This window comes from Apus apus, chromosome 10 (genome assembly GCF_020740795.1).
Source record: "Apus apus isolate bApuApu2 chromosome 10, bApuApu2.pri.cur, whole genome shotgun sequence".
Classification (NCBI taxonomy): Eukaryota; Metazoa; Chordata; class Aves; order Apodiformes; family Apodidae; genus Apus; species Apus apus.
The window spans coordinates 20,924,815-20,948,567 of record NC_067291.1 but is presented as its reverse complement, the minus strand read 5'-3'; the positions used below and the strand labels follow the sequence as shown (position 1 = coordinate 20,948,567).

General features: G+C 44.9%; 1 protein-coding gene across 1 annotated transcript in view; it reads left to right on the top strand.

Moving 5' to 3' along the window:
- The window catches only part of UACA (uveal autoantigen with coiled-coil domains and ankyrin repeats), a 33,940-nt gene extending 15,935 nt beyond the window's left edge, over positions 1-18,005 (top strand). Inside the window, exons 4-19 of the mRNA XM_051628028.1 lie at positions 76-140; positions 1,020-1,077; positions 1,583-1,653; positions 1,757-1,863; positions 2,802-2,983; positions 3,424-3,461; positions 4,737-4,820; positions 5,945-6,052; positions 7,090-7,122; positions 7,617-7,715; positions 7,916-7,952; positions 9,143-9,195; positions 10,593-13,283; positions 14,049-14,201; positions 15,157-15,222; positions 16,186-18,005. Coding sequence (XP_051483988.1) covers positions 76-140; positions 1,020-1,077; positions 1,583-1,653; positions 1,757-1,863; positions 2,802-2,983; positions 3,424-3,461; positions 4,737-4,820; positions 5,945-6,052; positions 7,090-7,122; positions 7,617-7,715; positions 7,916-7,952; positions 9,143-9,195; positions 10,593-13,283; positions 14,049-14,201; positions 15,157-15,222; positions 16,186-16,257 — 3,917 coding nt within the window. The 3' untranslated portion in view covers positions 16,258-18,005. The remainder of the gene's footprint in view (positions 1-75; positions 141-1,019; positions 1,078-1,582; positions 1,654-1,756; positions 1,864-2,801; positions 2,984-3,423; positions 3,462-4,736; positions 4,821-5,944; positions 6,053-7,089; positions 7,123-7,616; positions 7,716-7,915; positions 7,953-9,142; positions 9,196-10,592; positions 13,284-14,048; positions 14,202-15,156; positions 15,223-16,185) is intronic.
- The last annotated feature ends 5,748 nt before the right edge of the window (positions 18,006-23,753 follow it).

Sequence of the window (23,753 nt, the reverse complement as noted above, 5' to 3'; positions counted from 1 at the left end):
TGTTGCATTTGTCTGTGGTATTTCTAAATGTGTGTTCAAAACAGATCCTGAAGGGATTTTGTTCTCGCTTTGTAGGCAGAAACGCGCTGCACCTGGCTGCAAAGTACGGGCATGCTTTGTGTTTGCAGAAGCTGTTGCAGGTATTGAAAAATACAACTTGTCTCTTGTCACAGTTTTTATTCCTGAGGCAGAAGAAGGTGCTGTTAAATATACCGATTCAAAATCGGGATGTGCCACTAAAACAATTTACATTATTTTTTTGAAAATAAGAGAGTCCTGGGAAAAGACATTTTTGTATTAAATACCAGAGGGTGGCTGAAAATGCTAAAATAAAGAAAACAGACATTTTTCTCTTCACCTAGACAATCAAATCAAGTTGTAGTTTCTACCACTTAATGAAATTGGAGCTGTGTGTCTTTTAAAGATCAATGTTGCTTTTCTGAGTGTGTTTGCCTGTGGGGACAGTAACACTGAAAGGTTTGCTCAAGAGCAGCACTTTCCTCCAGAGATGGGCATTAATCCATAATCTTTCATTAATGAAACAATATTGGGGGGTTATCTTAGGTTTTTGTGATTTATTTTTTATTTTCTTCCTGGTGAGTTTATGCTCATTTGAATTTTTTGAACTTCTGTTGTGTTCTTTTCATCTTCTACTCACTTGGTGCATGTCACCATGCAGATGTGAATGGTGCATTTTCTGAGGGGTGCCAGAACTGGTGGTGATATGGATAGGGAAGAGGGAATGACAAGGAGTGGAGCATCTTGGTCATAGGGAACAAACATTTGAAAGTGTGAAAAGTCTGAGTTGTGTTTTCTTTGCATGGTCTTCATTTACTTCTACAAGTTTTGATCTATGTGTTTAGAGCACTCAAGTGCATGTACCCAGAGTTCCTTCCTTCACGTGTGTCAACTATAAAATTAGATTATTTTTTTTCCTTAAATAACTTTTTGTTGCTTTAATTCGGACCTCAAAGCATTTCATGTTTTGTAAGTGCAATCTGGGTTGCTTGTTTTAACAGTTCAATTGTCCAACAGAGAATGTGGATCTTCAAGGGAGAACTGCTCTTCATGATGCAGGTAAAAGGCTGTGCCTGTTGGGTAACTGCAGTATGAACTTGAGATTTGATGAATGGATTAATTTTCAGATGGGTCAAGTTCTTACATTAATTTTGGTGACTGTAGTAGGAAAAAATTATTTATGTTGTCATGACATTTGTCCTTTGTAACAAACTTGACAGTCTTAGCAAAGGCTGCAGTTCTGAAAGTCTCTGCGGGTACCTATGAGTTTTTTAGTAAAATCATAACTACATTTCACCAGCAGTGTTTGAGCAGAGGTGTTAGGTTGAGATACCTTTACTCTGGGATGTCTGCACCCCCCTCATGCTGTGCCCTGTGCAACAGCAGTGTGACTTCTTCATGTGCTCTTGAGGTGGTTGTGTGACAACTGAGCCAGAGTCTTGTTGTGCTGTAACTTAGTTGGATGAGCTTTTGTGAAACCAATGCACCCAAGGAGGTCTGGGGGATTTATTTTCCAGGGGCTGTTCTCAGCAGTGTAACTTGCTCTTTCTTTTTCTTTTGAAAGCCATGTCAGACTGTTCCTCTAGCATTCAGCTGCTGTGCGATCACGGGGCCTCAGTGAATTCCAAGGATGGGGTAAGTTGCTGTTTGTAGCCCTCTCCTTTACAGACCTGACTGGAGCTCTTGTGCTTCCTACTTCCTCTCCTTTCCTTAATTTTCCTTCTCTCTCTCTCCTCAGGATGGGAGGACACCCCTGGTGCTGGCCACTCAGATGTGTCGTCCTGCAGTCTGTCAGCTTCTGATAGACAGAGGAGCAGATGTGAATGCCAGGGACAAACAAAACAGGTAAGGCATGCAGAGGGCTGTCAGAATGCCTGCTGACATCTGGAGGGTAGGAAGCTGTTCCCTTGCCTGTCAGGCTACAGAATAAACAAACTAAATTCAGTGGAAAAGTACCTGGGATTTAGCTCAGAAGCAGATGTGCTGATTCAATAATACAGATAATCTTGGCCTTTTTAAATTGCTTGTTCTTGCATCTACAATACATATAGGCTAGTTTCTGTCAGCAGAGAAGCAACAGTTGTGGTTTTTTTAAGGCCTTGAACAAAGCTGCATCTTGCACCCTTTGGGATCAATATGCAAAACAGGTCATGACAGCCCTGGCACTCCGTCAAGTACTTGTGTCCTCTAAGGGACATTGGACCCTCTAAGGGCCCTAGAGGCCTTGAAATATTTGCCTCTGTATTCATGGGAGAGGTCAGGGAAAGGGGTGTTTTCTATTGTAGCTGCTACTTCTGCCAGTTCTTCCTTGGCAGGCGAGTGCTGGTGGCCAGGGACCCGAGGCTGCAGTGGGACAAAGCCCAGGCAGGGGCACTGCCTGCCCTGGGGCTGGGGAGTGTTTGGGGGGCACTGCCAGGGTTCCCAGGCCCTGCTGGAATTTGGGCTCAACTTTGCCTTGTGTTTGTTGTGTCTGGTGATGTTTGTATTTAAGTAGAGAGGAAGTCAAAAGTCCCATGAGTTTTCAAAACACTGAGTAGCTCTCCGAGGCAGAAGGTTTATGCAGAGTTTCACCAAAGTGCTGCAGGGACAGGGGTTTTTGTTTGCTTTGTAACAAATATTTAAACATTGACTGAATGGCTTTTTAAAGCTTCGTTTCCTCTCTTGATGGAGGAGAGATTCCTCCTTGACTCCTGGCCATGGGTGTGAAGGATGCTGCCTGGAAGCGGCTGCTGCGGGAGGCCCGGGCAGCCCGTGTCTCAGAGCCCTCTCTCTCCCCTCCTCAGGACTGCCCTCATGCTGGGCTGTGAGTATGGCTGCAGGGATGCCGTGGAGGTGTTGCTCAGAAATGGTGCAGATGTTAGCTTGACTGATGGCCTTGGTCATGACTGTGCCTACTATGCCAGAATCGGTGACAATATTGACATTTTGGCTTTAATAAAAGCTGCCCTTGAGGATTCCAGCAAAGGTAGGAGAGAAGGTGGCTACACCACTTGGCTGTTCTTCCATCTGAATTGTCTCCTCACTGCTCTGTCTTTAGGAGCTGTTCTTTGGAGGGCAGCTGTAGCCCTTGAAACAAAAAGGTGATAAACTGCCTGTTTGGGAGAAGAAAGAAGGATTTTGGTTTCTCCTTGTTTTCAATAAGGCTTTTAAGGTTCAAACAGGCTCTGATGCCTGAAGTTCTTAACATTGCTGAACCTGGCATTGCAGTGTTGATCATAGGAACTATTTAGCCTTATTTATAGAGGAACATTGTACTTGTGAATGTTTCCATATCTGATTAATTGGGGAGGGGGAAATGATTTCTTGAAATTACCTCCAAAATCAAAACTTGATAAATAGCTGAATGTGCTGCATGAGCCTGGATGAGATGCATTTTTAACTTCCTATTTTTGTTACTTTTTTTAGCAAGAGATACCCTGAAAAAAGGGCAGCTTGAACAAAAGGTAAGGCTTGTTATACTGAGCATCTCCTAAGGCTGGTTTCTGGAGAAAGTGAGGGAGAGACTTCACACTAGTGAAGCTTCCTTGTTTTTTAACATGATGCCCTTTGATTTTCCTGTTGGGGTGAAAAAAAGAGCTGCCATACAGGGCCCAGAATGATTAGGGATTTTTTGAGCCTGGTTTGGGGACGGTGTTAGCTTTGATTGAACTTTCTGCTGTTGGCAGCTGGAATCGACCTGTTGTGAACAAGGATCTGGCTTTTGTGTGTCCCTGCAGCACCTTCAAAAGCTCCTTGTTCTGCACAGGTCTCCTGTAGATGATGCTCCCAATATATGGTGGAGACCCCTTATGTTTTAAAAACAGGTGGGGGGAATAAAACTGAATTGGTTTTAATTGACCTGGCAAGATTTTTTCCAAGGTGTTTTTTATTAAAAAACTTCAGTGTATGTCAGAGGGAAAGCTTACAGGTGCATGATGTGCATTTTACTGGCCTTCTGCTCTGGCTGTGAAGCTGGCCTAGAAAGGCCAGGAGTAAAGCTGAGGAATGTGCAGTATTCTCTTTCCAACAGCAATGCCTCAATTTGAAGTACCTCATTTGATAGAGGACTATGTAGTAATTGTGAAATACTTCAAGATTCTGTAATTTCAAGGGTAGTAATCCTGACTAAATGCCTGGTGCTGCTCCAGCAGGGCTGGTAATTTAAGGTTTGTCCTGCTTGTGTAGGCTGTAGGTCAGACAAAACTTCTTGTGCATGCTGGCTTCTTGCCACATCTTTGTACTGCAACACAGCTCTGAGTCTGAGACATGATTGTCAGCTCTGTTAAATCTGCTCAGAGAGGCTTTGGAGAGACTTCCAGTGCAAGAGCAATGTCCTAGCTGGATGAAAGTGAAAGAGGGGAAAGCATAAGCTGCTTAGGTCAGACCACTGAGCCAGTGTGCTGCTGGCACTGTTGAGAGGCTGATGAAGGTTGTGCTCTGCACAGCTAGCTCAGTAGTTTTTAAATTCTTAGCTGCATATGTAGCTGAGAAGATTCCCTCTAATCAGATGGTGTGTCTGTTTCTATTGGGAAAATATTCCATGATGTGCATCCTGAGGATTAGAGCTGGGACAGGCGTCCAGTGCTGGCCTGAGGAGCCATCTGCCCAGCTCTGGGGCTTGGCCATCTTGCCCCCCAGTGGCCCCTGAAAAGCAGGCTGAGAGCAGCCCCCTGCCCCAGAGGTGGATGTCTTCAGAGGGCACCAGGAATAGAAACTAACCTTCACTCCTGCAACAACAGGTCCCTCATCTGTCCCAGAGGCGGCACCGGCTGCGGGCGCAGGAGGGGAGCGTGGGGCTGTGCCAGGGGGACCAGGCTGCTCAGGTGAGGGGGTTGCTGGCCTTGTAGCCCCTGTGCCTAACGAGCAGCCATGCTAATGAGCTGAGCTGAGCATGAGTGAGTGTTGGCAATGCCATTAAGAAAGGCCACATACATTGCTGTTTACTTAGCAGCTAGTTGCATGACTGTCATGGGGCAATTATGCAGATGAGCTGTGAGCTTTTTCAGGAAAAAAAAAGCTTGTGTAACACAGGGATGCAGGTCTCTTCATGCCTTAACCCTGCCCATCTCTGAGCCTCCTCTGCTCTGCTTCTGCCTGCAGTGAAATCACAGGGTCACAAACCAGGAAGCTCTATTTTTAACATTCTCAAGAGAGGTGTTTGTTTAAGTGTCTTACTAAAAACAAGCTGGATAATAACTGTTCTACTAACTAGTATTCATTTTCTCATCTTGTTGCTATGTCATTAGTTTTCAAAAAGGTAAACAATGTTTAATCTATGGGGAATAAACCACTGAAAAATGGAAGCCTGCATTCTGGAATACTTTGTAATAAAAATATAAAGATCTCTAATCCAACCCTCTGGTTTGAGCTAAGGTAGTTACTATAGTTAAGGCAGTGATTACCAGGCAAGAGGTAAACATGCTTTATTGTTTGCATGTGAGCACTGGGCTGACTGATGGCACAAGGAGCTCTCATTTCATGCACTGGGTTTGTTCTGTGTTACTGGAGTGATTCTGTGGCTGCTGGAGCAGTGGGCACGTTTAAAGGTTGCTGTTTCATGCCAGGAAGGCACTTTTACACCTTCTGCTGCAGTGGTTGGGTTTCAGGAACTGTTTTCACATTAGTTATTTTTACTTGTTAACAGACAGCAGATAAGCAGCTTCTTGAGTGGTGTCAGCACTGAATGTAACCCTACCTGCTCATACTTTCAGAACCTGTACTTGCACTTACACCAGAATGAGCTGAGAAGCTCAGAGTCTGGAGCTTTTATGTAAACTTCAGAATGAAGCAGAGACCTTGAGTAAGGACACAGAATCATTAGGGGTCTTGTTAGGCAAGGCTTTGTCTTTACTGACTGTTAAATTTGTGCCTCATTCTTTAGTTTTCCAGTGTGTGTGTGTAGTGTGGTGGTTGTGGGTTCCTTAATTTCAGTCTTTTACTTTTTTAGGACTTGGAGTTGGAAAATCAAGATTTGAGAGACAGGATGAGAGAAGTGCAAGAGGAGCAGAGGATGCTGCTGGATAGAATCAGTGGGCTCCAGCTGCAGCTGAATGAGGTAAACCTGGTGTTGGAATAACCTGGCCTGGAAGCTGTGATAATGACCTGGTGCTGACAGGGAGGGCTGGTAGAAGTAGAAATGGAAGCATGTGGAACTAGCATGTGGTCTTCACTGCTTTCCTGTAAATTATTGTTGTGTCACTGTCATTTTCTTCTGCTGCAAAAGCTTTTAGTCTTATAATGATATTCAAAATGTGAGCAGAGCTGTTACAATGTCGTTCACCTCCTACGTTTGAGCAGCAACGTTTATGGCTGCACTTTGCAAGGCAAGGGGAACTGTGAGGTGTTGGCATCTTGTAATTTAGAGAGTAAACTTCCTCTGCACAAGTAAATGCAGATGCTGTGTGTCAGTACTCTGTCATAGCCACTCCTTGTCTTCCAGCTCTTACTGTAAGTGGAAACACAGAAGAATTGTCAATTAGCAAAACCAGAAGCTTGAACAGGGAATTTTTCACCCAGATTTGAAGCCTTTTTTAAAAAAAGTTCCCTCTTCTTCGTCTAAATGAGCAGCACAACTGAGGAAGAAAATAAAAGCAAGATTTATTTGTTTTTTCTTTGAGGAGGCTCATGTTTGTTCCTTCACTGTATTTTTGCAGAGGTGCATTCCAAAACTGTAGGCAGCTTCCCCTAAACCTGGCTCATGGGTAGACAGACTGTTTCTTCTTGGAATCATTGACTTGTCTGAACTCTCTCAAGAGTTGCCTTTATAAAACAAACAGAAGTGCAGACTGACTTTTGATTACTTTCCCAAATCAGCAATCTAGCAATCTTGTACTGAAAAACTGTATTTGCTGCCTCAGTATGGTCTGGAGAACTGAGGAGAGATTCACATTCCCTAACATGCAGTTCAAGAGACATTGCCCTGCCAAGCATCCTTGGTTTCTGTCTCTTTATTTCTCTTGCCAGGGGTTGGATGGTAAATGGAAGGGGAACAGTTAGAACCATGTAGACTTGTCAGCTAATGAACTGTGTATGAGCCCCTTAAACTTTATTGAGAAAATGATTTGTGGGGGAATTTTTTTGTTATTTTTGCAGGAGCAAATGTTTGCAGATGATCTTGAAAATGAGGTATGATACATCAACTTAAAGTGTAATAGAACTGTGGAGAAGAGGAGGAGACTATTGCATTTAATCAGACTTAAAGCTATAGAGGAAAGAAAAGCTATAAATGCCAAATGAAATACCTACTGATGTCTACTCTGTTTGTACAGCTGCACAGCATTTCTATTGCTAGAAATAATATATGTAATCCCTGTGGCACCTTTTAAAGCAGGCTTCATGCTAAAAGTTTCTCTTTAGTGACTTTCAGTAATGCAAGACTAATAAATGTGAAAAACTAAACAATAGCAAGTTGTGTTGGTGCATATTCCCTTGACTCCTCCTTCAAGATTCCTCTTGTAGAGAAGCAGTGTTGGGGAAGAACTTCAGAAGCAAAAATGTAGGGATTCTTTCAGTGCTGATCTTGGCTGAATTTCTCCCTAAGCTTTTTTAGAATTTCCTTGGGATCTTATAAATCCAGCAGTTCTTGTGGCTTTGGCTATTTGGCACTCTTTCTCTTTCAGAAAGATGAGCTGAAGAAAATCCTAACCACCAAGGAAAAACAGCAGGAAGAAAGCTTAAGGACTATTGAAGCTCTCAAAGCTAAACTCAAATACTATGAAGTATGTTGATTGATTAGAAATGCAGTATCAAAATTGGTGTTTACAGTAGTAAATACTTGAGCAATTTTAAATTGTTAAAAGTCTTGAGTGGTTGTCTCCCTGAAAGTTTTCCATGCCCTTTAGTCCCTAGCTTAACATAGAGCTGAAAATGCACTTCAGATTTTTGCTACATGTTTGTGTTTCTTGCTGTTTGCTTTTAGGCTGACTTTGCGGGATCTGGAAGTAACTTTGGTAACAGTAAGTAAACTTAGTTCTTGGAACGTGCCACGCGTGGTGCAGTGTCTGGTTGCATGGGGTGGGGGGCTCGTGGCATCTCCTGGTCTTGCCATAGTCAGGCCACTGTGTGTGTCCACCCCTCAAACTTCAGTGCCTGACGGGGCTCCAGGAAAGCTGAGGGGAAGGGTTTTTGACAAGGGCTTGTAGTGAGAGCAGGAGGGAAAACGGATTTAAACTGGAAGAAGGGAGATTTAGGTGAGACATGAGGGAGAAATTCTTTGCTGTGAGGGTGGTGAGACCCTGGCCCAGGTTGCCCAGAGAAGCTGTGGCTGCCCCATCCTAGAAGTGTTCAAGAACAGGTTGGATGAGGCTTGGAGCAGCCTGGGCTGCTGGGAGGTCTCCCTGCCCATGCAGGGGGGTTGGAACTGGGTGATCTTTAAGGTCCCTTCCCACCCAAACCAGCCTGTGATCCAAAGCCCAGTGTGTGCCCCAGGGGCAGGGCACTACTGATCAGTCTCCCAAGTGGCTGCTCCTGTGAGATGTGCATTCTAGCTCTGCTGAGCCTTCTGGTAACGTGAAAAACAAGCTGCACAAGATCTGTGCTCCAAACTGGGTCTTCCCCTTGCCATTCTTCATATCCTAAACAATGCTCAGGTCCAGCTCATGACAAGGGAGCTGTGGTCCTGCTGGAAGCTGGAGCATAGGTGGCTTTGAGGGCAAGTCCAAGCTCAAGGCCTCAGCCTGCACCTGTATTAGATATTATTCAGTGTCCAGAAACTGAAGTCTCTTTGCATTCAACTTGTTCCAGGCCTGCCTTGCACTTGTGTAACTTAAAATGTTACTTCATCTGTCATGAGCTGTTGTGAGAGCTGTTTGGCTGCCTGTCAGGAAGGATCACTTATTTGCAGTGCAAGGGGATGCTTTTCCCTGGTGGGTTCATGTGCTGGGCCAGGGTGGCTTTCCTGACTGTTTTGCAGAACAACACCCAGCCTGGCACTCTAGGGGTGTGTTTCTGTTACTGGGGGTTTGTCCAGGCTTCCTGGGACTTAACTCAGGAGAAGTTGCTTTTAATACCCAGGACTTAAACCAGCAGCCTGCAGCCAGAGCAGGCCCAGGGGATGCAGTGAAGTTAGGAAGGAAAATCAAGAGTTCTTGTGATTAGGTTATTGTCTTTTAAACAGAGACTAAATCTGTTTGCTTTGTAAATCCAGGAAAAGAAGATGTATTACTTAAACAAGGCCAAGCGTTTGCCGTGGAATCACAGGTAATAAATGTTTTGCCACTGGAGACAATTCTAAGATAGTTACGCTTGGGAAAGCTAAAGATTCTGAAATGTACACACAGTGAGGTCGCTTCTGAGCACCAGAGACTCGGTATTTGCTGTGTTTAGTTTTACCTGCTGGTGCCCTCTAGGGTTCCCGTGTGCCATAGCTCTGCGTGCTGGGAGCTGGTGCTGCTGGAGGGGCTGCTCTGTGCTGAGCATCCTTCAAACCCAACCAACAGGCTTCTGGGCCAGCAGTCACAGTGTCAAGTGCAATTGGGATTTCATCTCCCTCATCATTTTTTTCTACTTTAAATTCAGGTAGAATTCAGAATGCTTTTCCTGCCAGCTATACAAGAACTTGCTGCTAGCTTCCTACCTCTTAAAGTAACAGTTCAGTTTTATAAGCCAGGTCCATCAGACCCTCAGTGTGTCAGATATGACAGGGCTTGTTCCTAACTGACAAGCTGTTCTTACATTTGAGTATTTCAGCTGCAGTGCTTCCATCAGGGATGGCTAGAAATCTCTACATCCTATGCCTTTTTTGCCAGCTTTCACTGATGTGTTTTGTATGTTTTACTAGTAACAGAAAAATCCAGTCTCTTCTGCCGTGTTTTGCATAAGATTATTCCAATTTTATTTCTAGTTGACATTTAAAATTAGTTTATGTGCAATTAAAAAACAAGTGTGTGTGGGGGGGGGGGGGTGGGCACAAAAAACCAAGCAAAAAAAACCCAACCAACCCAGGCTATGTCCCAAGCAGGAATCAAGTGGCTTTAAGGTCCTTGTGTCTGGAAGCCACACACTGCTTTCTGGTCCTGGGAACACTGAGGTCACTGGAGGAGGCCTGTGGCTTGTAACAGCCACCATGGCTGGTGGGGCAGCCCAGGTTGGCAGTGACCATGTGGCAGGAGGGTTTTGAGCTGCTCTTTACTGGACAGCAAATGAAATGACTGTTTTCCTTAGTCTTTTCGGAGAGAAGGTTCTGTGAACAATGATGTACTCTGTTCTGATTCCCTTTAAAATTACATTCACGTGCTTGAGAGACAGGGGAAATCTCTTAATAAATTCAGTTTCTTCTAGCAGGTGAATGATCAAGTATGAATAACAAGGGAAATGAAGTGGTTGTCCTGTACCTGCACTTTACTGTCAGTAGGGCCTGGTGGGTGGCAGGCAGCAGCGAGAGCTGTGTTCAAGGTCTTTACTATTACAAGCTGAGATACTTGTGTTCTGTCATGGGGCCAAGGATGGGTTAGTGTGTTTCTAAGGAAAAAGTCTTGGACAAATGTTATGCTCATATAACCTCAGTGTTGGTCCAAGACAGGGATCTGTGTGACAGCTCATGTCTGACTTGTCAAACCTGTAAACATGGATCTGTTTCTGTGCCAATTTATCTTCAGTCCAGGTCTATGCTGAGACCCCTGGAGCTCTCCCTGCCTAACCAATCATCCAGTTCAGAGAGGGAAACTTTAAAGAGAGAACTTGACAGCATGAGGGCCTGCTATGGTGCAGCAAAAGAAGAAATTAGCAAACTGCAGAGGGAACTGTCTCATAAGGCCTCTGAATGCAAAGCTTTGGCAGCAGAGTGTGACAGAACCAAGGCAGAATCTGATGGGCAGATAAAACAACTGGAAGATGCTTTGAAAGATGTACAGAAAAGAATGTTTGACTCTGAAGGCAAAGTCAAGCAAATGCAGACCCACTTTCTTGCTCTGAAAGATCACCTGGCTAATGAAGCTGCTTCAGGAAACAGTAAGCTGACAGAGGAGCTGAGGGATCAGCTGAAGGAGATGAAAACAAAGTATGAAGGAGCCTCTGCTGAAGTGGGAAAGCTAAGGAACCAGATTAAGCAGAATGAATTGCTGGTGGCAGAGTTTAAGCGAGATGAAGGAAGGCTGGTGGAGGAAAACAAAAGGTTGCAGAAGGAACTTGCAAAGTTGGAGATGGAACGAGATAAAAGGGGGAGAAACGTCATGGAGTTAGAAGGGCAGCTGGAAGAAACAGCAGCAAAGTTGGCCCACTCTGTGCCTTCAGAGCAGTTTGAAAACATGAAGAGTTTGTTATCAAACCAAGTGAGTGAGAAAGCAAGGAAGTTAGCAGAGATGGAAAGAGAGCATGAGAAACTGCAGGCAGAGATCCTGCTTTTAAAGAGGGAATCTGAGAGTCAGAAAGCTAAACTTGCTCAGCATGTGAAGCCAGAAGACCATGAACAGATGAGGAGTGGGTTTGAGCAAAAAAGTGAGGAACTTGGGAAGACTGTTTCTGAACTATTACAGAAGAATCAGACTCTGCAGAAGGAACTTGAAAGATTGCAGGTTGATAACAAGATGCTTAAGCAGCAAGCCCAAGTGCTAAAAACTGAAATTAAAAACCAGAATGTGCCTTTAAAAATTCACGAAGAGTTAAAGAAAACAAATGATCTGACTGTTAGTAACCTGACCAGAAAGCTTTTTGAAATAACAAAGAAGTACAATGAAAGCAAAGCAGAAGCTGAAAAGTTGCTGGTGGAGAAAGACAGCTTAAGTGAGAGTATCAGCCACTTCCAAGCTGTGTACCTGACTCCAGAACAGCACAAAAAAGAAGTGGAAGCTTTAAAATCTAATGGCATTGAACTTGAAAAGCAGCTTATTGAGCTTCAGAAAAAGTATGATGATGAACAAGCAGAAGTGTGCAAACTAGTTTCTGAAAATGCAGCCATAAGAGAGACTCTCAGGGATCAGTATGTGTTGGCTACAACCCATGAGGAGGTTAAAACAGTCTTGAATAACACACTGGAAAAGACGACCAGGGAACTGTCAGAGCTGAAGGAAAAAACTGAAGCCATAAAGCAAGAATTCATGAGGGTAAACGAAGAAAATGGAACTTTGAAAAATAAGGTTAAAGTCTTACAGGATCAGTTACAAACTGAGTGTATAAGCTTAAAAGATCATGAAACTACAGTGACTGCTTTAAAGAAAAGCATGCAAGGACTCCAGGAGAGCAATGTTGGGGTTATGGAGGAATACAAGAGGGGTCAAGAAGAAATTGTACAGTTGCATGCAGAAATAGAAGCCCAAAAGAAGGAACTCGACACGATTCAGGAATGCATCAAGTCAAAATATGCCCCAGTTGCCTCCTTTGCAGACAGAGAACAAAGCTTTGAAGCCACAGTGAAAGGACTGAAGGCACAGTTGCAGGAACAGATGCAGAAGTGCAGAGCGAGTGAGGAGGAAAACAAGAAGTGCAAACAGGAGAATGAAAAGCTCAGGAGTGGAGTCTTGTCCATCCAGAATGACTTGCAGCAGAACTATGTCCTTGCTGAGAAGTCCCGTGAGGTGGAAAAAATGTTCACAAGCAAAATGGAGGAGCTGAATAAGCAGTTGAGAGAATTGCTGCAGAAATACATGGGTGCAAAAGGAGAGAAGGAAGAGCTGCAGGAGAGCACGGAGCAGCCCCAGGCTGTGCAGGCTCAGCATCTCTCAGGAGAGCAGATGGAAGCCCTGAAGAAGGCTCTTGGTCACACCGTGGAGGACCTGAAGGAAGCCCTCAGGAGTAAGAAGGAATGCTATGATAAAGAAACACTAAAAGTAGGAGAACTACAGCAGGAACTGTCAGACCTAAAAAAGTCTTCGGTACCTTTGGTGGAATACAGACAAATGAAGGAAATGCTGGAAGGAGAAATTGCAGCAACCAAAACCAGCTTGAAAGAAAAGGAAGAAGAAAACCGGGTTAAAAGTGAGGAGATCTCGAAGCTGCAGTCTGAGGTCCAGCTTGCCCAACAAGCTGTGACTGACCTGGAGAGCAAAGAAGTGGTTGACGTGTCAGAATACATATCCATGAAGACTACTCTGGAGGCTCAGATTAGCTGCATAGCTGAGAACTTGTCGGAGATGCACAGGAAGTACGAGGCAGCCTGCGAGGAGGCCGTGCAGGCCAAGAGGAGTGAGCTTTCCTTAAAGGATGAAAAGGAGCTGCTTCAGTTACGGAGCTGCAGTATTGAGCAAGAAATTAAAGACCAGAAAGAAAGGTGTGATAAATCCTTGACAACAATTATTGATTTGCAGAAGAGAATACAGGAATCTGCAGAGCAGGTGGAAGCCAAGGATAACAAGGTAGGATGTGTCAGTTACTGCTCTTGATGTCTTCCTTTTATTGGGGAGCAACTGGACTTCAAACACATCTACTCAGGTATCAAGCAGGACTTTGTGTACTGAGCATTAGGTGCCCAGTTCTGCTAAGCTGAAGTCCTGCTTTGGGGGGCATTATACCAAGTTCTTCTAATTTCTCATATGTTTCAGCCATTACATGTAGTAGTTGAACTCTGAAACTTCCAAGCTGAGTTTCAGACTTCTGGGGTATAAGCTCATTCTTCCACTGGAGCTGTATTTGTTTAGTATCCCCATCTTGCCTCTGGTCTTTGTTCTTTCTAGAAATCAGAGCAAGAATATCTCCAGAGTAGAGGTAATTTCTGTCCCTGGCTCCAGGGTTCAATCCTCCACACCTCACACTTCAGTGCTGGGCAGCAGAATGTGAACAGTGTCAGCATGTCATAGGATCATAGAATGGTTTAGGTGGGAGGGACCTTAAAGACCATCCAGTCCCACCCCCTGCATGGGCAGGGACACCTCCCACCAGCCCAGGCTGCTCCAAGCCCCATCCAACCTGCCCTTCAACACTGCCAGGGATGGGGCAGCCACAGCTTCCCTGGGCAACCTGGGCCAGGGTCTCAGTCTCTTGGCCAGTATGATGACAAGCTGGGACACAGACCCTTCAGTGCTTGCTGTTCTACATCAGACTTGAAAAAAAAATTGTTAAAGAACATTATTTTTCAGTCAGGAAGCCACCCTTCAGTGATGCTGTGTGTGCTTTCTTTGAAGATAACGGAGCTGCTGAATGATGTGGAGCGGTTAAAACAAGCTCTTAATGGCTTGTCTCAGCTCACCTACACCTCTGGGGTCCCCTCCAAGAGGCAGAGCCAGCAGGTTGAAATGCTCCAGAACCAAGTGAAAACCCTGCAGCAGCAGCTGGCTGTAAGTAACTGTGCAGGTGGGGGCTGGAGGGTGGCAGCATTGCTCAGCCTCCTGTACAGACAAGGAAACGTGCCCGTGGTCACTGGAGCACGGGGGCTGAGTTGGCAAAAGTAGAATACTAGTGAATTATTTCCCCTCCCCGCCCCTGACTACTTGCTGCTTTAAATTGGTCTGCCTTCTGCACGTTAGAGTTGCAGTGTTTGGGAACTTTTCCAGATGAAAAGGACACGGCAATTTAGAGAGAATGTTCTTAGGAGATCTGCTGGTACAGTTCATGCCAAGAGTGTTTCTGTACACAACTTCCAGCTTCATTTTTTTCTTGCAAAACCTGCCAGCTGTGTGTTTTCTCAGTTGGAAAGAGGGGGGGTGGTCCTTGCTTAATGGTTTGACTTTGTGTTCCCTTGTCTGCAAACACAGTGAAGTGTGTTGCTTATCATTAAGTACTGACAGCAAAGGGGAACACTTGGTGGTGAGTTCTGTGACTTTGTGCACAAACAGGTTTGTGGCCCCTGTGACTTCAGTAAGGCTCATCATCCAGCTGCCTGTGTGAGCAGCTAGTTACTTCTAAGTCTGTGCAGAAGTAGGATACATCTGCAGTGGTATTTGCAGGGATGACCCTTAGAAGGCAAAGTGGTCCTAAGTAGGGTGGTTTTACACCAAGGTAATGCTATTGATGGATCAGGTCTTTCATCCCAGCCTGACATCCAGGCTGACACACACTGGATCAGCCAGTCTCTGAGAACCTTTCAGCAAAGTTTCATTGCTTACTGTTGGCAAAGCAAAAATGAAGCAGTGACATTTTCCTTGATTAATGGAGGGGATATGGCTGCATGGAACCTTGAAATCCTGCTTTGGCTACTCTGAGGGCACAACACCAAGCCCCCAGCGCTGGGCAAAGAGGGCAGGGGTAAATATGAAAAATGTGATGACTTGACCTCCTCTTCTCTTTCTACAGGATGCTAAGAGGCAGCATCAAGAGGTGGTTTCAGTTTATCGGACACATCTTCTCAGTGCTGTACAGGTAGGAATGTCTCAAGTTCAGGTTGGTTTACTCTCACTTCAGTGTAGGGATTCTTGAGATGTGTTTCTGACTGAGGAGATCCTCAAATTTGAAACTAGTACCAGGTGCCTGTTTTCATGTTGAGGCTTTTAATTTAGAATGGACAAAAAAGCTGTTGTGCCATCTGATCACCATGTGTCTGCATGTAACCGTGTGTGACAACACCCTGCTTTCAGGGGTGATGGGAACACATCAGTAATTCTGCATCCCAGGTAGTGCTGGAGAGAAATCCAGTAGAAGTTGGAAGCTTAATGCACTTAATTATCCTCTGGCTCTCCCTGAACAAGGAGCTGATCAGCTAATTCAGGTCTTGTGACTTCAGATACCTAATGGTGCAGAGGAGGAACTGTTACTGCAGCCTTGGGCTGTGGAGGCCAGAGGACAGGAGCAGGAATTTTTTTCCCCATCATACTCTCATAAAGGAAACTGCTGTGTCAGAGAGGCAGACCCTCATAGATCATGGGGTGGTTTGGGTTGGAGGGACCTTAAAGACCATCCAGTCCCACCCCCTGCGTGGGCAGGGACACCTCCCACCAGCCCAGGCTGCTCCAAGCCCCATCCAACCTGCCCTTCAACACTGCCAGGGATGGGGCAGCCACAGCTTCCCTGGGCAACCTGGGCGAGGGTCTCATCACCCTCACACTAAGGAATTTCCTCTCAATTTCTAACCTAAATCTCCTCTCCTCCAGCTTTAATCCTTCACCCTTTGTACTCCCACTACAACCCCTTGTCCAAAGTCCTTCCTCAACCCTCCTTTCTCTCAGGAGAAGGAAAAACAGTATTTCAGATTTTCCCAGAGAGGTGAAAATACAACAAGTTGAGACCTTTGAGTAATTTGGAAGAATCTCTTAATGTTAGTGATGGATGGCTGACACTCTATGGGATTTTTAATTATTCTTTTAACCAAGTGTTTGCTTGCCCTAGGGTCACATGGATGAAGATGTCCAAGCTGCTTTGCTGCAGATCATTCGGATGAGACAGGGGCTTGTTTGCTGACCTGCTTAGTGCCATTGCTCTTGAAGGCTGCTGCACCCTGTAGGAGAGCTGTGGTTACACTAGTGAGACCTGCATGAGATGTATACAGTGCTGGTGATACAGCTGCTGTTAGAACCTCCAAATAGGAAATGACTTAGAAAGCTGAAATATTTTTTTCTTGTAAAACAGTAAGATAGGGTTGCTAAGTTTCAGATCTGGTACTTTTTTCATTAGCTGAATAAAAGATGTAGAACGTCTTTTGAAATGGTAACAAGCTGACTGTCAAAATGATGACATAGTAGTGAGATTATTTTAATGTCTGATTGACCACTTATTAAAGCAAGGAAACTCCAGTTTGTCCTAGAACTTGAACTCTCATGGTATGGCTAAAAATAAACTGTGTTCAAATGAGCTTGGCTAAGTATTGTAGCTGTATTATCTCCTTTAGTGATTAAGAGAAAGTGGCTGTTTAGTCACATAAGCTGATCAGGACACCACAGTGTGCTCAGGAAGTTGGCTGCAGAGGCAGATGAACTGTTTGGGTGTGTGTTGTAACTTGGCTGGCCAGGTTACAGACTTTATTTAAATAAAGCTTAAAATGTAGTGCCTTTGCTTTTGGCAAGACTTGTACAATTCAGGTTTTCCAGCAAAACACTAACCCTTGTGCTTGCCCCCCCCTTCTCTCTTCCCCCAGGTTTTTCAGGAGTAGTTTGCAATATTGATCACTGGAGGCTAAAACAGGGGCTGGAGTGTCATGGTTTGCAGAGCAGCATTTTGATCTCAGTGCACTAGTCCTGCTTCTGTCTAATTTCATTCTTCATTAGGCCCAATATGAGTGCAGGCTGAGGAGCTCATTAAGCTGCATACGAGATAATTCAGGGATTGGATTTTCAAACACTATCTCCTGGAAACTTCGGGTATTTTCTTAACTGTAAATTATGGGCTGTGATCTTATTTATGGGGAAGATGCAAATAGTGAGGGTCAATGAACTGAGAATTTTTATTTACTTGGAATCTACCTATTAAAAAAGACAGGGCTTAATTTTTAACTGAAGGATGATGTTCCCATAAGCAAGTTTTATGAAGTGAACCATGAAACTCGGCACTGTTCAAAGGAAGCAGCTGAACAGGGAGCCAGGTGCACGTGGCTGTTCCAGCAGAGCAAGCAGGGGAAGTGCTGCCAGCACCTTGTTCACTTCAGCCCACTTGGTTGGGAGCACTTGCTTGTGACAAGCAGGAATCTGGCATCCTGGTGCAGAACCACCTCCCTCTTCCATCTTCCTGAAAAAGAAGGGCTTGAGGCAGAGTGCAGAGTTCTGTGCTTCCTGTTAGCTGAGCTTGCAGCCTGGGGGCTCTTTTTGTTAGGACTATTATGTTTGTTTCCTTCTTTTCCCTTTTTGGGCAGAGTCTTGTTGTAGAATTGAGCTGCCACGTAGAGGAGGATATGAACAGTGATGATTATGCAGAGCAGTTTTTATTATATAAATACACCTAATATATTTACTAAATATGTCTGTAGTTCAACAGATCTACTGCTGCTTTCCTTTAATTTCTTAGAGGACTATTACAGAAAACATCTCAGTATATATTACTTTTTAGCCAAATTCTTTTATGATTGCATTACTTGAAACTCTTAGAGAGAAACTGTTTTGATATACTAACTCTGGCATATTTTGATATTGTATGTTTCCTAACTGGGGGAGCTCTATGTATGTTTTTCTAAATTTCTCCCATATTATATTAGCAATAAAAATGTTTTCTTCTTTTTATTGTAGTGGTCAATTCTGTAAAAAGGTAAAGGAATGTCAATGGTTTGGTGAAACAGCCTGGGTAGTGAAGGACACTGAACTGACTTGAATGCTCTGAAACACCAGGTAACACCTGGTTTTCAGATGTCCACTGGGATTACTGGGCTTTTCTATCTGCTTCCAGAGTTTATGGTTGGTAAAATTTGGGTTTTATTGCTGGGGACTCAAAGCTTGTGCCAGTTCTTCAGGGCAAGCTGGCTGCCACCTCTGTCACTAGGTTTGGGAGTGAGCCAGCCAAGCCTCACTGCTACTGTTAATGGAATTAATTCACTTAATAACTGACCCTGCTACCTAATTTCATGCTAAGCAGACTTTGCAGAGTCATTTCTTAGCATGGCCAAAGTCTGTTCATTTGGTGTGAGCTGAGGATGAAGGACTCTCTGCTTTCACCAGGAGCTTAATTTATTTGTGGTCGTTTGGATTGTCTCATCCAGCCAGTGGGACGTGAAAAGGACTGAGGTGGTGAAGTTGCCAGGGGATGAACATGAGGTGAAACTTCACTGTATTCAAACAGTGACTGGAGCAGTGCTTTATTCCTTGGATCTTTGAAGGAGTTTCTTGTGTTCTGAGTAAGCAGGAGCTCTCTCAAGGGTTCTTGTAAATCTCTAACTTGACCTTGGGAGGGAAAAAGTTATGAGCATCCGTGGGTTGGAGGTGTTTCTGAAGAGGAACTGGCACTTGGGTGGAACTGTTTCCAGATCTGTGTCTAAAGCCTTCCCCTGCCAGCAGGCAGGGTCTGTCAGAGCCAGCCTCTCCCCAGGGTATCCAGGAGTGCTGCTCACTCCCTGGTACCTTCTGTGTTCTCAGCTGTGCTCTGTGGGTATTTTGAGCTCCAGCCTTTTTTGTTCTGCAGAGTGAGGCTGGTTGTTGAAAAGCTTTTTTGATTAATTTGTTTTTAATATACATCCTCTTATTTTTTAGTAGACAAAGGCATTTCTTTCTGCTAGAATATTTTGGTTTTGCCATCTTTGTTTTAAGGGAGAGGAAGAACATGGTACTGAAACAGCAACTTAGAACATCTCCAAAAGCAAGCTGCTAGGGGAGAATTCTCACTTACTCCACTCCCTGATCCATGCTAGAACCTGGCAATGCTGAGTCTGTACACTTCAGGTGCCTTATTTTGAGACTTGATTGTTGGAACTGCTGCCCAGAGCTGAATTAAAGTGGCACAGAGCTGAGGTTTCTCCGTGTCTTAATGACTTTGCAACTTCAACCCAGTGTCATGTTACTTAAAGCATGAATACCATTGCTGGCCTCATCTGTGGCAAGAAGTGGTTTGGTTTTTTAAGTAATAACTAAAATTACCATTTTCCTGTGAAATACGGATTGGTACCTGGGAGTGGGAAGTTGTGTGAATATTTTGGTTATGCTCTTTTGCTTTTTAAAAATGTTTCCTTGGTACTCCTCTGTATCTCCTGTTAATATCCTAGAAAGGAGATGATTAAGTTGAGGAACTGCTCCTTCTGCGTGTGTGTGGGTGGAAGGAAAGCCCCCAAGCCCCACTGCAGATCTCCTGGGGTAACGTTTCCCTTGCAGATCAGAAAGGAGCTGCTTCTGAGGAGCTGTGCCACAGAGCTCCTGCCAGCCTGGTGTCAGGAGGCACCTGGGGATTTTTACCTGCAGCCACTTTGCCCTTTGCATAGCACTGCTCTTAACAGCAGGGTTGTGCTGGGGAAGGAAGTCCTGCCTGGACTTTAAACTGCTTACCTGGGAAGAAAGTCCTACTTCAGAAATCAATGCAAGATAAAGAATGGCAGAGAAATGAGAGACTAAATCTGTAATGAGTGTCTCATGGAACACGTGCTGGCTCAGGCCCTTGTCACCTTGGTGTGGGTGAGACTAAAAAATCAGAGCATACAAGACAAGCTTCATGTTTTCAGTGTTAATAGGTGTGGATTGTTTAAATGCTGCACAAATGGGGATGTCTCCAGTCTCAAACTGAGTGAACAAGTCCCTTGGCAGTGCTGCATGCAAGGGCTTGTTTTGGCTCACTTGACTCGTGAAGGTGAAGCGAAAACCTGGGCTGTGTCCACATGGCAGTGAAGTTCCCATGGCAGTGATAATCCACGTGCTTGGAACAATCAAGCAGGAGGTTTCACCTGCCCAATAAGGAAGCCTCCAATATTGATGCGTTCATGGACAAACACGGCTGAGAAACGAAAGGAAGGGCTGGGAGGTCACAAATGTCAAATGTAAGTGAGATGCACCTCAGAGGCGTGAGGGGGGCTTTGCAAGAGGTGTCTTGTGATCAGGTCCATGAAACAGTAAAGCAACATTAATAAGGCAATGTGGCTTCTAATTGATTGTTGGCACCATGTTCCTATTATGAAACAGCACTTTTTAAAGTGGATTTGTGACTTCTCTTTTTTGTTTTGAGTAGCTGACTTGGAAATATCTCTGAACCCTGGAAAACTTATGGAGATTACTGCTTTTTTTAATCTAATGCTTGTGTTGCTCTGCCAACTCAGAAAATTAACTTTTAATAGAAAAAACATACATATAATTCAGTCACAGCCATTAGATCAGATGGGTTTTACATTAAGTGAAAAAGATGTTGAGCATTTAAGAGCCATTAAGTTGTGAAGCTTTTTATTGTTGGACTGGTAGCCTTGGAGCCAGCACTCTGCTGTGAGGAGTAGTTATTTTTACATTTGCAAAGTATGCTAGATGATGGGAAGGGAATACATTTTAAAGGAAAATAGGACGTGAAAATGTGATGTTTTTCCACTTTGTGAACAGCTAGCTTTATTTCATAATAATTAGTTTTACACTTCATTAAGTGTTGGGGATTTTGCTTGTGTGCTCCTGAGAATGCAATGGAGAAGGCTGTACAAATTCTCAGCAGGGCATCGGGGTAGAGATTTATAATCTAATGGGGATGTTTGAAAGTAAGGTGGGATTTTTTTTAAAGACTCCTCATATTTTGAGGGTCAGGTGTAGTATAAAAATGACTTTGGGTGCAGTTGGCATCTTGTCTTGCCAAGGGTTTAAGTCCTGTTAAAGGTCGAGATGCGTCCCGATGGGCAAACTAGGAATGTTGAGTATAGATCAAGTGAAGGTGGAATGTGACCTGGTCAGGACAGACTTGGACGAGTGACTCTCTGTCTTCAAGCACAAAGGGGCTTGGTGGAGGGGAACACTTGTGCCTTTGGTTTAAAATAAACCCCAAAACATTGTCCCTAAACATCACAGGGATGAAGAAAGGTGGCGATCGGACAGTGCAGATGTGTTCGCACTTGCAGATTCCTTTGAAAGAAGTAGAGAAGGGTTTTTTGAGGGAAGCAGGGATGGGAGAGTGAAAGTAGATCTCTTTGTCAGTGAGAAATTCACTAGGAAAAAGTAGGAATAGTAATTTGGAAAAAAAATAAGCTGGTGGTGGGATATGGGAACAGAACTCTTACAGAGCAGGAAAATGGCTCGAGCTGGGGGGGAAATGGCCAAGGCTGCTTTGTTTGTGTGTGGGAGGCCAAGGACTTAGGAGTACTTGCTGCAGGCAAGAATAATGGTCAGGTTTTTAAAAGAAATGGATTGAGAAATATCCATTAAGTATTTATGGGCCTGACTTGAAATTATACAACTGGAATAAATTCCAGCTGATGAGCTGTTACAGGAATGTACTGGAACTGGCGGAATGGGCGGTGAGGAATGATACTAAAGCTACCAGTGCATGGCCTAGAATCAGAGAGAACATTGTCCTCTAGGCTTGAAAGCTACAGCAAGGAGAGAGCTGGCTGAGAGTGAGTTGCTCCTGTGAGTTGCATCCCAATTTTGGAAACCTTTAATTTTAGCTCAAGAATGAATAAAGAGGCAGTGGGGCCTTTCCTGCCCCGAGTGCTTCTGTGTAATCTGTGCTGTGAGCTGAACCTGTGAACATGCTGATCTGTGCTGGTAGTGGGTGGGTCAGGAGCTATCAGGAGACCTGTCAAGTTGTATTTAGGAAGCTGGCAGCCTGCATCTCCTGGAGCAGGACAGCGTTGGCTTGTTTAGAGGGAGTATGCAGCATGGCTGCCAGGGTGGTGAGGCTGGGAAACAGGGAAGCCTCAGCTGAGCTTTACCTGGTAACACAGAGAAATACTGAAGTCTTCAGTTTCAGTGAGGCAGGGAAGTCTGTGCACTTCTGCCCTTTTATATTTCATATCTGAATTGAAAATTGCTCAGGACTGTCTGCTGCTGCTGAGGATGCTGAGATGCTGCTGAGATGCTGCACGTGAGGGCTGCCCAGTTCTGCTGACATGGGTGAGGGCAGCTCCAAAGCATCTCGGTCTTGCCGGGCTGGGGGAGGGTTGGGGCACAAAGCTGGCAAGCTCCTCCATGTGGGGATGTGTCCTGGGCTGGTGGTGCTGCCAGATGAGGCACAGAGCTCCTCTCCACCAGCAGCAGCCCTGCAGGGCACAAACTGCCCCATGTCTGCAGCAGGGTCTGCATTCATCATTCATGATGCCTTCTGATGGGTGAGAAATCTGAGGAGCAGATGTATGGAGAGAAATGGAGCAGGGGAGGGTGTGCTGGGCAAGAGGGAGCTGATCCTCTGTCCCACAGACACCAGGGAGCTAGAACAACAGTCACTTGCTGCTGGATGGGCAGGAGACTTGAAGCTCTGGCAGTGGGTTGCAAGGGGAAGTGTTTGGCTGCAGAAATGCAATGTAAAGTGCAGGTGATGGTGCAAGGCCTTTAAAAGCTGATCCTACAGGAACTACGAGTTCCAGCATCAGCTGAATTCTCCAACAGTGATATTAATGTTGTCTTCTGCTTAGAGGAAATGCCCTTGTCTCCTTTAGGGATCCTGCACTGTTGGCAGCTTGCTCTGAGCTGAAGCTTCACAGAGTTGTCAAAGTCCTATTAATGCAAATAACACAACTGTGTGTCTGTGGCTCAGCTATTAAGTCTGGCACCCTTGAGCTGTTGGAGGCTTTTCTGAGGTGCTGTGTTGGTATCTCCCAGGCATACAAGGAGTGGGTGTGATGCACTTGCAAAACATGGGACCTCTGGTGTTGATGCATATTTTTGTAGGAGGAATGGGGAGGCAGGAACAGGGTAACCTTTCTCCAGCAGCCTCCTCCTAGCCAGGGGCAGTTATGTCTCTCACATCCTACTGATGCTGAAAGGTGTGAAGAAAATCAGTGGGCATTTCAGGAGTGACACACTGTGATAAGAGGGAGCTCTTCAGTTAAAAGCAAAAGCTTGCAGGAGGTCAGAGCAGAGGGAAAGCTGGCTGTGAAAAGAGGGTAACAAGGTCCTCCCAGGCTTTCAGATTTACCACAGGGAGACTGAAGGAAGTATAAAAAAATACATTAATTTGGGCAGCTCTGAAGAATCCTGCCTGTCTTCTGCTATTTTCCTCTTCTGAATGAGAGTACAACTCCCCCGTGCACAGGAGAGGGCTCCTGGAATTCCCTGGCCCTTCCCTGTGTACCTGCAGGGCTGCAGCTGGGAAGGACAGACAATTGCTCACCCCTAGACCAGGGTCCTTAGGGAAGGAGGAGCTGCCCTCTGTGCTGGATGAAGCTTTGTCCCAGCTGGAAGGTGCAGACCTGCTGCTCAAACCTGCTTCAACAACTCACCATCTGCAGCTTGCACACCTCTGCCTTGTTCCACTGTAGAGATGCTTCCTTCATGTCAAACTGTCAAGGTTCCCTGCAGGCACTGGCTGCTGTCCTTCCCAGAAACCTGACCTGGGGAAGCCAAAAAGAGGTTATTTAGACCCCCCCA